The sequence below is a fragment of the Vitis riparia genome, chromosome 15, assembly GCF_004353265.1.
Source record: "Vitis riparia cultivar Riparia Gloire de Montpellier isolate 1030 chromosome 15, EGFV_Vit.rip_1.0, whole genome shotgun sequence".
Taxonomy (NCBI): domain Eukaryota; kingdom Viridiplantae; phylum Streptophyta; class Magnoliopsida; order Vitales; family Vitaceae; genus Vitis; species Vitis riparia.
In genome coordinates, this window is record NC_048445.1 from 2,634,394 (window position 1) to 2,648,413 (window position 14,020).

General features: G+C 35.3%; 2 protein-coding genes across 2 annotated transcripts; both read left to right on the forward strand.

Moving 5' to 3' along the window:
- Positions 1-726: 726 nt before the first annotated feature.
- LOC117932241 (ubiquitin-conjugating enzyme E2-17 kDa) lies at positions 727-9,128 on the forward strand. Its single transcript, XM_034853374.1, has 4 exons — positions 727-931; positions 3,375-3,502; positions 8,088-8,192; positions 8,754-9,128. The coding sequence occupies exons 1-4, from the start codon at positions 862-864 to the stop codon at positions 8,895-8,897; spliced, it is 447 nt and encodes a 148-aa protein (XP_034709265.1). The 5' UTR covers positions 727-861; the 3' UTR covers positions 8,898-9,128.
- A 101-nt stretch (positions 9,129-9,229) lies between these two features.
- LOC117932240 (pathogenesis-related genes transcriptional activator PTI6-like) lies at positions 9,230-12,464 on the forward strand. The gene has a single exon (XM_034853373.1). The coding sequence runs from the start codon at positions 11,493-11,495 to the stop codon at positions 12,429-12,431; it is 939 nt and encodes a 312-aa protein (XP_034709264.1). The 5' UTR covers positions 9,230-11,492; the 3' UTR covers positions 12,432-12,464.
- The last annotated feature ends 1,556 nt before the right edge of the window (positions 12,465-14,020 follow it).

Sequence of the window (14,020 nt, forward strand, 5' to 3'; positions counted from 1 at the left end):
ATCCTAGTTCATCTTTCAATTGAATGTGTACATACTCTACTTTGTAGTTTATTTCCATAAAAAAAAAAAAGAAAAAAAAATCAAACATGATAAATACAATAAAGTATTAGAAAAGGTTTTAAATTTCTTTTAAAATTATTGATAAATAACTTTTAATATGACTTGATTGGGGTATTGTTTAGACTTAAAGCTTTTCCATAATTTGAATCTTATCATGACTTGGACGTCTACACGACTTAGGCTTAATTTAGGCCTTAGTTGAACTTATCCCAACAACCTTAATTTTGGCCTTAGTCAAACTTATTTAAACAATGTTGATCAAATACTTGAAAAACTTGATCTCAAATGTAAAATTTTTTTTTTTTTTTTTTGGTTTGAAGTGCGATATTAAATAAAAAATTGATAAAATTAGTAAAAAAAAATATGATTAAAATATGAAAAATATAAACCAATTATAAAATTAAGACTTGATGAGATGAATTAATAAAGAACCAAGATTATTCGACCAATTATTAAAAATTTTTTAAAAAAATTGCATTGATGTTAAGGGTCAACAACCTCAACCAGTAAAAACCCAGTTTCGGAAAAGTCAAGTGGGGCCCAAAAAAACAACCGATTACAGGAACTGTGGAGACTCCTTCAACCACAGCCGTCCGTTTAATATTAAAGAAATAGCCATCATTTCTGAGCCAGAAACTCAGCAAAAGAAAGACTCTGAAATCGTCGGGTAGACGTACACCTCACTTTTATCTCTTCATCTCTCCGTCTCCCCACTTATTTTCATTTGCTCTGAACTTTCTCTCTCTAAAATTCTCTCTCTAGATTAGAGCCGTCCGTGGCGGTCGGAGTTAGGGTTTCGGCATGGCCTCGAAGCGGATCTTGAAGGAGCTCAAGGATCTCCAGAAAGATCCTCCGACATCTTGCAGTGCTGGTATACTTTTGTTTTATTTTATGTAAAAGACCTTTTTTTTTTTTTTTTGTAGCGGTTTGTTTGGTGGCTGAGAAATCGGAGGAAATGAACGGAAAAATCCTGATTTAATTTTCCTTTTTTCTGGTTCCGCGTTTTCTGCGAAAATTTCTCGGCATCTGAACGGTATTCGGTTTTCCGTTTCAGTTCTTTTGGTTAGAGTTGTTGCTTGTTTCCCTTGGTCCTAATGCTCATTTCGGGGTCGATCTACGAGTTTCGTGAATAGTACAAACTTATATACACATATGTTACAATATACATACAATTACATATTTATTGCTCGTGAATCCATGGATTTTTGTTTCTTCTTGGAATAATTTAAAATTTACACTAGTCCTGAAAATTACGTAGATAATATATCTTTTGATTTCAGACTAAATCGATCTTTTACAAGCTTTTGAAACATGAGTCGAATATATTATAAAGGAGATAGAAAGGGGGAAAAAGTATTCGGGGTTTAGAAGAATGAGGGGTTTTAAAACAGGTGCGAGTTGATTAGGACACTATATAAATATAAATGTTGCAGGTTTTGGGAAACTGAGACTTCGCAAAAAGCTACACAAGGTGCAAGTTAATCTTGATCATGCGTTTGTTTATAGATACAGAATGAAGTCATAGTTTTTTTTTTGATGGATGATTGTTCGAATTTATAATTATTTTTTTTTTGGGTATGTATTTTTTTCTTAAATTATATATAGAAATGAAAGCCTTTGATGTAATTCTGGAGTCATGAAGGGTTGTGTTTTCATGAAAAAGCATCACAAGTCTGTATATTTGTGGAAGATTTATTTTGGTAATGGGTTGTATAGGATTTGGAAGGGACCCTGCATAGAAGCGAGATGCTTTTTTTTGTAGGTCCAATTTATTTTTGGAGTCCATCAGAATGATCGATGGTTGATGTATAACACTATGGTTGCCATTGTGTTATTGTAATGTAATATGGTTTTCAAGGCTTTAGCTAAACCTTACCTCGTTGGAGCTGTAAGGTCTTTTCTAGTGTAGCTTTTCAAATCGCCTAAAGTTCCTTTTGAATCATTAAAGGAATTCTATAATGTATTAGTTACAACTAGTAGAGGTTTGCGATTTAAATTCATTTAGTAAAGCTGGAATTGGGATGCTTTTGCAAAGGAGCTTTGGGAAGGAAGTTTTAGAATTTAAATTTATTTTTACATATTCAACATAAGTCCCTTCTTTAGGTGAATCTTTAGGAGAATCGTTTCACTAAAATTTATAGTTGTGCTAAACATATCTCAAGGGATAAGCAAATGACAGCTTTTTCAAGAATTTCTAGTTCGGGTATTGGGCCAACAATCTAGGAGTGTATCAATATATCCAAGTGAAAGAGTAATTGAATTGTTATTTATTTGTGATATTGTACCCTGCATGAAAGGCTATTTTCATTGAAATTGTCAATCACATGAAGACTTGGTTTACCATTTGGAGCCGGTAGTGATTGAAAGAAGGAAAAAATAAGACTGAGAAATTGAATCCTAGATTTCACTTGTCTCTTAAAATCGAATGTTGCTTATCTAGATTAATATATCACCCATAAAAAAGGGTCTAGATTAATATATTAGTTTGTCTTGAAATTAGATAACAAGCTTTCATACTTAATGCGTGTTTGGATCTCAAAAAGTATTAGGAAAATGAAAAAAATAAAGGATCTTGTATCCCTTATTAGGTTTGTCATGAAAAGATAAAGGAAAATGTAACACACTGAAAATTATTAAAAACCTTATACATTCATGGGAATAATATTGGAGAAGGTTTTATTGAGTTCAAATTTTCTTTTTCATTCTTGTTCAACTTTTCTTTTCTTTTCTTTCCTTAACATTTTTCATTATCCAAATAGAGCTTTCAAATGTTATTCATAGGATCTTAACAATTTGTGATGGTTTCATTACCTTTCGAGTTTCAATAGAACATGCTACAAAGGTACTTTGAGCTTCCTTCAGCCTAAAGAACATTTCATATGAAAATTCTTCATTCAGAAACATCATGATGGTGAGAAACTAAACAAATTTCACTTGATGTTGTCAAAATAAACTCAAAATTTGTTATCTGAATAGATATGACTTCCCTACTTTACATGGATCATGGAATGTTTTTCTTTTTACCATTTTCTTTGGGGTCGTGTCAATGGGGGTTGTTTGGTTTGGATGAATGTTGGTTTCGGTATTGGTTTGAGTTTCCTTTTGCTTTATTCTGATTATTGTTTTTATTTGAACTTTTCATGAAATAAATATGTTCCATTTAATGCAGGCAAAAGTCCTCTCTTGGATAACCAGATTTATTAAAAATTTGACTCCTAATCATTCCATCCATTTTATTCATGCAAGCATTCTCAGTTATTTTGAACAAATTTTGAGATATGTTCTTTTCATTTTTGTATATCCTATTCTAACAGGCCCTGTTGCTGAAGACATGTTCCATTGGCAAGCAACAATAATGGGTCCTCCTGATAGCCCTTATGCAGGGGGAGTCTTTCTAGTTACCATTCATTTCCCTCCAGATTATCCATTCAAACCACCTAAGGTATGGCTTCAGTTCTAATTGTTCTCTATAAAAGTTGACATTTCTTTGCAATTCTGTTCTTTGTTATTCTCTTGAAAATTTCCTGGACTTTTTTTTTCATAACTCTGGATTTTTTTGTTATCCCTAGATTCCCTACCCTTATCCTTTAGTGATAGAAAAACATCCCATACAAAAGATGGTGTGTTGAATCCTTAGTTCCGACTGAAGAAACTTGGGTGGGTCAACTACTACAAAATTGAGAGGTAGAAGAAATATTTTTAAAGAATAAATAGGAAAACAGGATAAATTGTTAGTGTTTTCGATCCATAAAAGGGTTGTAATTATCTCTTTTGAGGGAGCGTATATCCAACTGGAGACTGCAGCATGAATCTTTGGTTTGACAATTTATATTCTACTTTCTTCTTGTTCTTCTTCTTTTGTGTTAAGTTTCTGTAACAAATACTGATTTATTGTCTGGACCATATCTACATGTTATAAATAGAATGGGTCTGTGCATCCTACCAATCAGATCAGCTTGAGTTATATGACTCTCAATAGGCTGGAATCGAATAGCAGGATTTGTGCTATGGGAGGCCCGTTATAATTGTACAATTTTCTATAGAAAGAAATGGATCTTCTTGAAATGTTGTTTGTGGAGATTCAACATTTTGAAAATGATGGTTTTGATGGACCTATGTTTTAGAACTGGCAAGAATGAAGGACTCCTTATTTGGAATTTGTGGGTTCACCTATATTCAGTGATGGAATTATTAATGGGTTGGAATGGAAGCTTCATGGGCAAGAAGAGAAGTAAATTGGATGATAACTCATCTTTAGCTTTTTTGGACAATATGGAAGGAAGGCAACCGAAGAACCTTTAAAGGGGTGCAAAGCACTAACCTTGCTCTTAAGGACCCTCTCATTTCTAATTTGTACATGTGGTCTCTAGGGCATTTCCTAGTTGATGGTCAAATTGGTTTGCTATCCTTGATAGATTTTTTTAGAGTGGTTGCATACTTAGTTCTTGTTGAGCTGTGGTTGTACGTTGCTTCTCATTGCTTTTGCACAGCTATACCTCTAGTGTGCTGTGTTCGCCACTTTTTGATTGACACCTTTATCCTTATATATATATACCTATCAGGAAAAAAAAAAATCAAGGATTTAATGAAACATGTAGTTTTTCTCATTCATTCATTTGGTCTTGGATAATCCTGATGACTTGGTTCATGTTTGCCTATCTTTAGCATCGTGAACTTTCCTTTTATGGCATCACATTTTTTATTTTCTGATAGGCAAATGATAAAATTTTATAAATATGCGCAAAAAAAAGCACCCTAAGGTACACATGATGTATACAATGGGCACTAAAAGACATGTTCTAAAATGGAGGATACAAAAAACAACTCCCCCTCCCTTGTTGAGAGCCTAGCCAATCAACAAAATCTATGAACAACTTCACCCACAAGAAAAGATTACTAGGAAAAGAAATTTTTAGAGGATGATCCAGTTTCTCCTCATTATCAAAAGACTGTTGGTTCCTTTCTTTCCACATTGTCCAAAAAAATGCACAAGGAAGTCGCTTTTCAAGCCTTCTTACATCCTTTTCCAACAAAGGATCCATGACACCCTAAAAGAGTCCCTCGGGCCGATGGGGATTGCCCCTAATAAACATCATACAAAGTGGAAAGCAACTGCTTCACAACTCTTGTCTTGGTGCAATGCATGAGGACATGATCAATAGATTCTTCTTTGGCTTTTTAAAGATAATGTCTTATCAACCAATGACTACTCTCTTTTTTAAAGTTGATCTAGGGTCAACACCTTTCCCCAATTAGCTTCCCACGTGAAGAAACTGGTTTTAGAAGTTGCTTTAGAATTCCAAATTACACTCGTCAGAAAAGGAATTGAAACCCTTGGTTCCAAAGTAGCATATAAAGGCTTACAAAAAAAAAATATTTTATTGAATCCATCCACACCACCTTGTTCTCCCTCTCACCATTCAGCAACATTCCTGCAACCTAGATACAAAAACCTCTTACATTGTCCAACTCCCAATCATTCAAAGGTTTAGAAAAACAAGGGTTCCAATGACCCCTCTCCCCTGTTTGGTCCCATAGACCATCGAAGCATCTTTTGATACGACTAAAGCATAGAGAGATGGGAAAGATACATATAAAGGCTCACCCCACCACCATCTATTCTTCCCAAACTTCACTCTTTTACTCTTTTTTTTTTTTTTTTTTGAAGTAACCCTCTTATTGTGATTCTTTTCACCCTACCTTTAAAACTTTAAAAAATAGTAAAACTATAGTTGTATTTGGAATGATAATAATTAAACTACTCTCATAAGGAAGGAGCTTAGGCCCACTCAACAAAGCTTTATTGGGTAAGTGGTTCTAGAGATTTGCCTTTGGGCATGACAACTTATGGAGAAAGGTGATAGTGGGAAGGGAAAGCATGGGGAAATGGAAGAGGGCTGGTGATACGATCCACACCAAGAAACTGAGAAGCTTGTGGATCAATAATGACACTAAGATTGTCTAGAAACAGATTTATATGAAACTGCGAAAATCCCCAAATATCCTACCTAGGATTCGCAAATAGCTAGAAAAGGAAAACTAAAATATCCTAAGTTGAATTTTGAAAATTGAATCCGATATTTCCCAAAATTACACCTACCCCAACATAAAAGGAAACAAGGGAATTTCAAATTCCTTCCTTCCCCACACAATTCGAAAATTAAAAGGCCAATAAGGAAAGTATCTAAATTGGCATGCAAGCCATACAACACAACAATAAAAATATAATAATAAATAAAAAAGGTAATTTAGTTATCTTAAAATGATTGCTTTAAAATTGAGCCAGCCATTGTCCTTGATGAATCAAAATTGGGTAATGACCAATTTAGAAAACTCCACTCAATCCACACAATTTGTGAGCTGTTCTCTTTGAGGGATTCTTCTAGATTATTCAAAAGCTTGAATCATGGAAATCCAACCTTGTGGAACACGTGGAGCATCTTCCTTGGGCCTCCATGAATTCACCTCAGCTCAAATGTTTTGAATCAGTCCATTGAGAGTTTCCTTGAATTTTTTAGCTTGAGCCCTTGTAACCAGACCAACTAGAACTTGAATAGGATCTGCATTCCATTTGTTAGTCGTGCCCTCATCAGCTGGTGTGCTAGGGGTGCTTATGGCTGAAGCCTTGGAAAGCCACAAGAAAAGGTGAGGCTGGTTTTTTCCATAGAGCAAGATTTGCTATGGGGAATGAATTGAGGGGGTCAAGTTTTGGCATGGTGCATGGTGCAGCAATGATCCCTTAAAGCACCATTTTTTGGAGTTTTTCAATATGCGGTCTAGAAGGATGATTGGGTGACTGGTTTTTGGCATGGGAATTTTTGGCATCATAGATTCAGAAGAAACTTTTCAGATAGGGAGATGCTAGTCATGGAATCATTGTTGCAACTTTTAAATCCTTTATTGATGTTAAGTGATGTGATTGAGGGGGAGAATGAAAAGGCACAAGTTAACTATCAAATCCTATGACACTTCCTTAGTATGGGGAAGAAGTTAGTCTTTTCTTTCAAGCATGGTTTGAACCCTTGAGTGCTGAAGAAGGTTTCTTCGCTTGGAAAGCTGTCTAGGGGAGGGGGAGGGATTTTAACGATAGATCAGCTCAGGAAAGAGGGGATGAAGTATATGGAATAGATGTTAGATGTGTTAGAGGGAAAGACAAGTCTGCTGATCATATGCTTTCTCACCGTTCCAAAGCAAGAATCCTGTGGTAGGTTTTTTCTCTGTTTGAAGTGGCCTGAGTGATGAACTTATTTGTAAGAGGAACTCTCTTAAGTTGGCATGATTTTTTGTGGGCTAGAAGCAAAAGAAAACTTGGAGGGTTGCTCCTTAGTTTCTGTTTTGGGCTTTATGGAAGGAAAAAAATAGAAGTGTTTTTGAAGATGCAGAATGGTTGGATCAAGCAATCAAATCCCTTTGTTTCTGTTTTATGACCATGATAGACTTTGTAGATTGGTTGAGTTCCAAGTAAGGAGAGGGTGTTGTTTTTTGTTTTCCTTTTTTTTCACCTTATCATGTGTACTTTGGTGCACCCTTTTTCAAGTGCTTTTAATATATCATATTATCTTATCTATCAAAAAAAGTGATGTGGGGGACAAGTTGATGGAATTGGTTTACTTTTCTATACATACTGTGTGTACCTGGGTTGGTGCTTCATCTTTTGTTTGGTGCTTTTTACTAATTTATTTCAATTTGCCTAAAAAAATATTTTGGTTTAATTGTCTTAAAAATTGGGTAAAAAGGCATTGATGTGGCCAGTTCTATAGTTCTGCTTCTGAAAACAAGGTAGATCAATATTTCCAGAGGTGGATGCAGGTGAAGACGATTTTTAGAGAAGGATAAAATTTACAAGTGAATAAAAGGAAATATTAGGTCATTGATTATAGTGCTCCAACCACCTATTTATAGGTTGTAACTTTGCTTTGTTGAAAGGAGTGCATCAAGTTTAAAATTCCATTGAGAACTTGTTATGTCCTTTCAATCAAGAAATGAACTTCTAATGCTCTGTATGCATTTGCATGTTGTTTTTGCAGGTTGCATTCAGAACAAAGGTTTTCCACCCAAATATCAACAGCAATGGCAGTATTTGCCTTGACATCTTAAAAGAGCAGTGGAGCCCGGCCCTAACTATATCTAAGGTTCTGGTTTTCTATCTCTGCAACGTCTTCACCATCTAATTCTTTGTAGGTTTTGGATTCCTTGGAACTCAAAATGAACCATAGGCATGGAAAGTACCTTGAATGTTGAGGTCAAAATCTGTTAATGATGATCAACTAATCATGTTGATTTTTGGTTTTGGAGGTCTTGATGCAGCCACTTTTATTGTGGGCATTGATATTGCATTACATAAAGTTCTGTGCCTTGCACATGCACCTCAGATCCCAAACATGGTTTCTAATCACTATTGTAGGCCAATTTGCACATGAGTGATGGTCTATGGCCCCACAAATAATGGGCCCTAACAATAGTTTCTATGTCAAAATCAAGATGATTATCTACTTTTGTCATTAATTGATATTTTTCCAGAGGGAAATAACGCCTTAGGTCAACTCCCTACTGTTTCTTAGAAACTGTTTGAGAGTGAATTCTAGAATGCTGGTAGTATGTGAAATGTAAGCAATCACTTTTCAGCCTTGGCACTCCCTTTCATCATTGCTGTTTTTTAAGTGGGTGGGAAGGGTTTTTGTTTTCTTTTTCAGGTGCTGCTCTCCATCTGCTCCCTGTTGACGGACCCAAATCCTGATGACCCCTTGGTACCAGAGATTGCTCACATGTACAAGACAGACAGGGCCAAGTACGAGACGACCGCCAGGAGCTGGACCCAGAAGTATGCCATGGGCTAAGTCTGCTTTATGGTGAGGGCATCTAGGACTTGCTCCTTACTTTTTATGTATAAATCAAGTGTGATTTGTGCTCTTTTTACTCTTGTAATCGACAAATGAAGAATAGATTTGAAATGTGGCCCTCCATAAACAGAGACAAATGCTTTAGTTTGTCTATGTGGAAATCCAACTTTGAAACTATGGAAGATGTGTAGTTCCTGATGTTCACAAAAATAAGACTTGTTTTTCTCATTCACTGTCTCACATCTAAAAAATAGACCTCTTTATCTTTTTTAAGTCCATAGGCTCTTTGATTTCATACCAGTTCTAGCTGTACTGATTTCAGTCTATTCATCATCCTGTTCCTCATGCCAGGAAACCAATGGCATTTTCAATGTTTCAGTTTCCCATGACCGATTGGGCTGATTAAAACCTAGATTTCTGGAGTTAAGTTTAACTATTTCATGGAACACTGTGACTCAATGTCTCTCATGCATGTTTGTTTACTGTCACTGTATCCTTTTTTACATTACCATATTTGTTTTATATTGTGTCATTGCTTTATTTTAAGTTCTATCTGTCTTGGTAGCTTACCAGCATCTTATTATCAAAATGAAAGTATCACCTGGCATCTGTAAACATGTTTAATTTTTTTTTTTTTTAATATTAATCACAACTTTCGGTTTTTACTGTTATGATGAGTACCCCAGTGGGATTAGGTGGAATCTCAGTTGGTTTTCTGTGGAAAATGCCTAAAATCATATTTCAGGTTTTTGGGTCCAAGCTTCACAAACTATTGTTTTTGCTATTTGCTAGTTGTTTTAGCAGAATGGTTTGGCTGCTGTTAACCTTTTGAGATAAAATTAAGAATTGTCTTTACTGGAGTGTTTGTAGGAATATACTTATTTTATGTTTTTTAAAAATTGCTTTAAAAAATCATTATCATTTTAAGGAATAATAAGGTAAGTTTTAAAGAGTTTTAAGCGCTTCCAAATTACATCTTGATGTTTGAAAAGGAAATTCTTCAAAAGAGAAAAAGCAGAGAAATGGCACGAGAGAAGTGGGAAAATGGAAGTAGTGGTGGTGGGATTCCAAAAACCAAAACATATAATAGTGGGTATGAGCATATGAACCACACCCTAGTCATAAGCATGTGCCATTTTGTACTGATTGCAGTTAAAACTTGTGTTTTCTAGGATCTTTCTCTCTACACGCACCTCTGCACCATTGGACGTGTCATGGCCCATGGTTCTCACCACCCATGTGCCACACATAAATTTATTGGGAAAAACGAAAAAAATCAATGAAATTTTCTTACTGTAATTCTGTTTTATAGTTATTTTTACAAACTGGGAAGTATTTGTGGGTTAGAACTGATTCTTTCTAACTGTTATGACAAGATCAATGTCATTTTCAAAATCAATTCACCTTTATGGAATGAAATTATTTAGGCAACAACAATGAGAACCGAGCTGGAACCGAGCTGGACCCAACCATTCCCCTGTATTATTAACAATCATTTGCTATTTCTGAATTTTAATTCGAAAATATAAGAGGAAAAAGAAAAAACAAAAAAAGGAAAGAAGGGTCACGTGAAGAGATAAGGAAGGAAAAAACCACTGACAGCAACAAGTGAAAGTCTTTCAGTTCCCTAACGTTGTCCAAGAATGTTTTTATGTATTTTATCAGAAAAAACAAAAAGGAAAGAAAGAACGAGAAAAAAAGTCTTCGCGGTGGGACAGAGCCACTCTCACTGAACTCTAAGGTCTGTGGACCAGCCCACCCATTAATGCATGTCTCTCGTACTGTTTTATTTTCCTATTTTAAAATATTTATACTAATTAAAAATGAATATACGAAATTGGTAAATGTATAGATAAAAGCAAAGGCTCTAAAATGCTAGAAAAGTCAAACAAGGTGGGCGATTGGTTCATGATTAAGGCCACGTGGACGGCTACGATGGGTCGGGGTTCTAACTTCCCACAGAGGTGAAAATTCAAAAAGAATATATAATTTTTCAAAATTATACTTGATTGGGAAGCAATTATAATTAGTACAAGCATGCATAACGGATTATCACTAATTAAGAATTAGTTAGATTTAACTAACGTCATCAGTCAACTGACTAGTCGGTTATGTAATCATGCCACTCACGTGAGGAACGCACTCTCTCCGATGCGTGACTGCACGCTCTGTGGTGTGGGGCGTGGGTGGAGTTGTGCATGGTGAGTGTTTCTTGCGCTCTTTTACCGGGCCAGTGCCACGCGCCAGAATGGAGATGCGGCGTGCCGTTTTGGAATCTCCGGCGAGAACCGGTCCTGTAGTAGAGGAATTTAGATATTGTTTAAAAAAAATACAAAAGAAGAAAATCTCCATTTTTTAAATTAAAAAAGAAAAAAAAAAAAAAAAACCAAAAAAAGTAAAAGACTTACCGAAGATCCTCTTCGTTCCCCTCTATAAAACAGCGATTCTTCTCCTTTCCCTCTTCCCTGCCACTCGACTCAGCTCAGCTCAGCTCACATTCTGCTTTCCCTCTTGTCTGCTTTTTGTCTAAATCTTGGGAAAATTTTCTGTTTTGTTCTTTTCCGTTCAGCTTTAGATTTGTTGTTAGTGGGAATGGACGGAAAATCAACGGCTTCGACGCCGGTGAAGTACACGGAGCACCGGAGCGTTACGAGTAAGGTGGTGAAGGTTCCGCTTGGGAAGGAGAAGCGGTGCAGCAATGGCGGAACTAGGAGAGTGATTAGGATTTCGGTTACGGATGCTGATGCGACGGACTCTGACGAAGAGGAGGAGGAGTATTGCCGAGTGAGAGTGAAAAAGCATGTAAACGAGATCAGAGTCGTGGAAGCGACGAGAGCGGAGCGGATGAAGTGTCAGGAGGCAGAGAAGGTTTCGAATCGGAGTCAGGTGAGTGGCGGCAAGAAGTTTCGTGGCGTCCGGCAGCGGCCGTGGGGGCGGTGGGCGGCGGAGATCAGAGATCCGTCGCGGCGAGGCAGGTTGTGGCTCGGAACCTACGATACTGCGGAGGAAGCGGCCATGGTTTACGATGATGCCGCGATTCGAATCAGAGGTCCCGATGCTCTCACCAACTTCGCGAAGCCGCCGCCGAAAACCATCCCCCCGGAGATCAACCCCTCAGTTTCCGGCTATGACTCCGGCAGAGACTCCCGGAGTGTTTGCTCTCCCACATCAGTTCTTCGCTTTCAGTCCAGCGAAGAACCTCAGTCGCAGTCGCAATCGCAACCAGAGAGCGACTGGAGACCGCTTTGGGAGGTTAAAGAAGAAGCAACTTTTGCACATGATTTTTGCCTGATAGATTCAAACTCTCACCTGGAGACCGAATGCAGGCCTGTTGAGCAGGTAATGTTGAATGAGTGCTTCGTGAACGAGTTTCAAACTCCGGCATCGATGTGCTTCGAAGAAATGAACATACCGGACATGATTTTGGCCGAAAGTATCGGCGGCGATATTTCGGTTCGGTTAGACGAGGATATCAGGTCTTGTACCTGGGACATTGACGCTTACTTCGAAGATTCTATTTTACTTCTGTGAGATTTTTTTTCTTTCTTTCTTTTTTTTTTTCGTTTGAGGTATATATATATATATATATATATATATATATATATATTTTAATGAGGCTGAAGTGAAAAAATCTTGTGGCTTGTGTTAAGATTTGAGTTTAATTTTGGATGGACATCTCTATTTTTGTTTTGGAGTGTGTTCAAGTAAAGAGACGACCAAAAAAAAAATGCAAAATATTTGAAAACTTGTGGGATTAAAGTTATTTTATATTCAATTTTTTTTTTAATATCAATATCCAAAACACCAAATTATTGCTTATTAAATGGTATTTTTTCCAATTTTCATTGATTTGTAAAAATAATAATAAAAATTAAAAAATTAAAAAATAGTCAAAAATGTTGGAAAAATGGATATAAGAAATAAAGAAATATGAAATGTTTCAAAAATCTAATTATTATATCTATCCCATTCATTATAATGTTCTTTATTGTATAGTTGAAAAATCTTTTCTCATATGTGAATATAACTAGGAATTAATATTATTGACATGAAAACTTCTACTAGTATAACAAAAATATGTTTTGTATAAATTTTAGAATTTGGGTACTCTTAAATGATTCATATGTAACATGTTGTAAAGTTAAGAAGGACAAATAATATAAACCGATACGAAAATTTCATTAAATTTAAAATATATTATAATATAAGTTACAAAAGAGCTTCTACAACAATTAATATTATAAGCTCTATTGAATTGAAAAATGAAATAATCTCACATAAGTCCTAAAAGCACTTATGGAAAACCAACATTTTCATAATATAAACCATTATTGAGATTATGTTAAACAATTTTTTTTTTACTAATTTTAAAATAAGAAGACTCTAAGCACAACTTCATTTTTCACTTGAAGCAAAAGGCAAAAGAAAATTATTGTTACAAAATTTAATTAATTTACATTACATTACTCATGGCCATATAATGTATAAATACTTTTCAATTTTATAAGAATATCATTGGCTAATTAAGAGAGAGAGAGAGAGAGAGAGAGAGAGAGAGAGAGAGAGAGAGAGAGAGAGAGAGAGAGAAATTAGAATTACATTATATTTTGATCAAAATTCTTTGTGGATAAATATTTTTCCTTAAATTACAAATTGTTGCATGCAACAAGTTTTTTTTTCTTTATTGTTGACTTTTAATTTTAGCATATTTGTTTGATACGAAGCATATTGACCTAGAAGAAGAGATTAATGAATATAGGATCATTTTTCAAACAACCATAACACTATAAATTCAATACCAAACAAGGTCCTACCACATCACTATTTCCCTACATTTAATGTAAAATCGACATTTTTGGAGATAAATAACGTCTCAATCGTTGGAAAGTTTTGGACCACATTCAAACACTTCTCCACCATCTTATCTATATACTTTTACCATAATTCCCAAAATATCATATCAAGATTATTGTTTTTCTTTTTTCTTTTGATATGTTGCATTCATTTCCATCATTTGATTTTTTTTTCTAATACTCAATCAATTAATATTATTTATAAGACAATTTTAATATTAATACAATATATGTAGCATATTTTTTTTGAAGTGTTTTAAAATTATG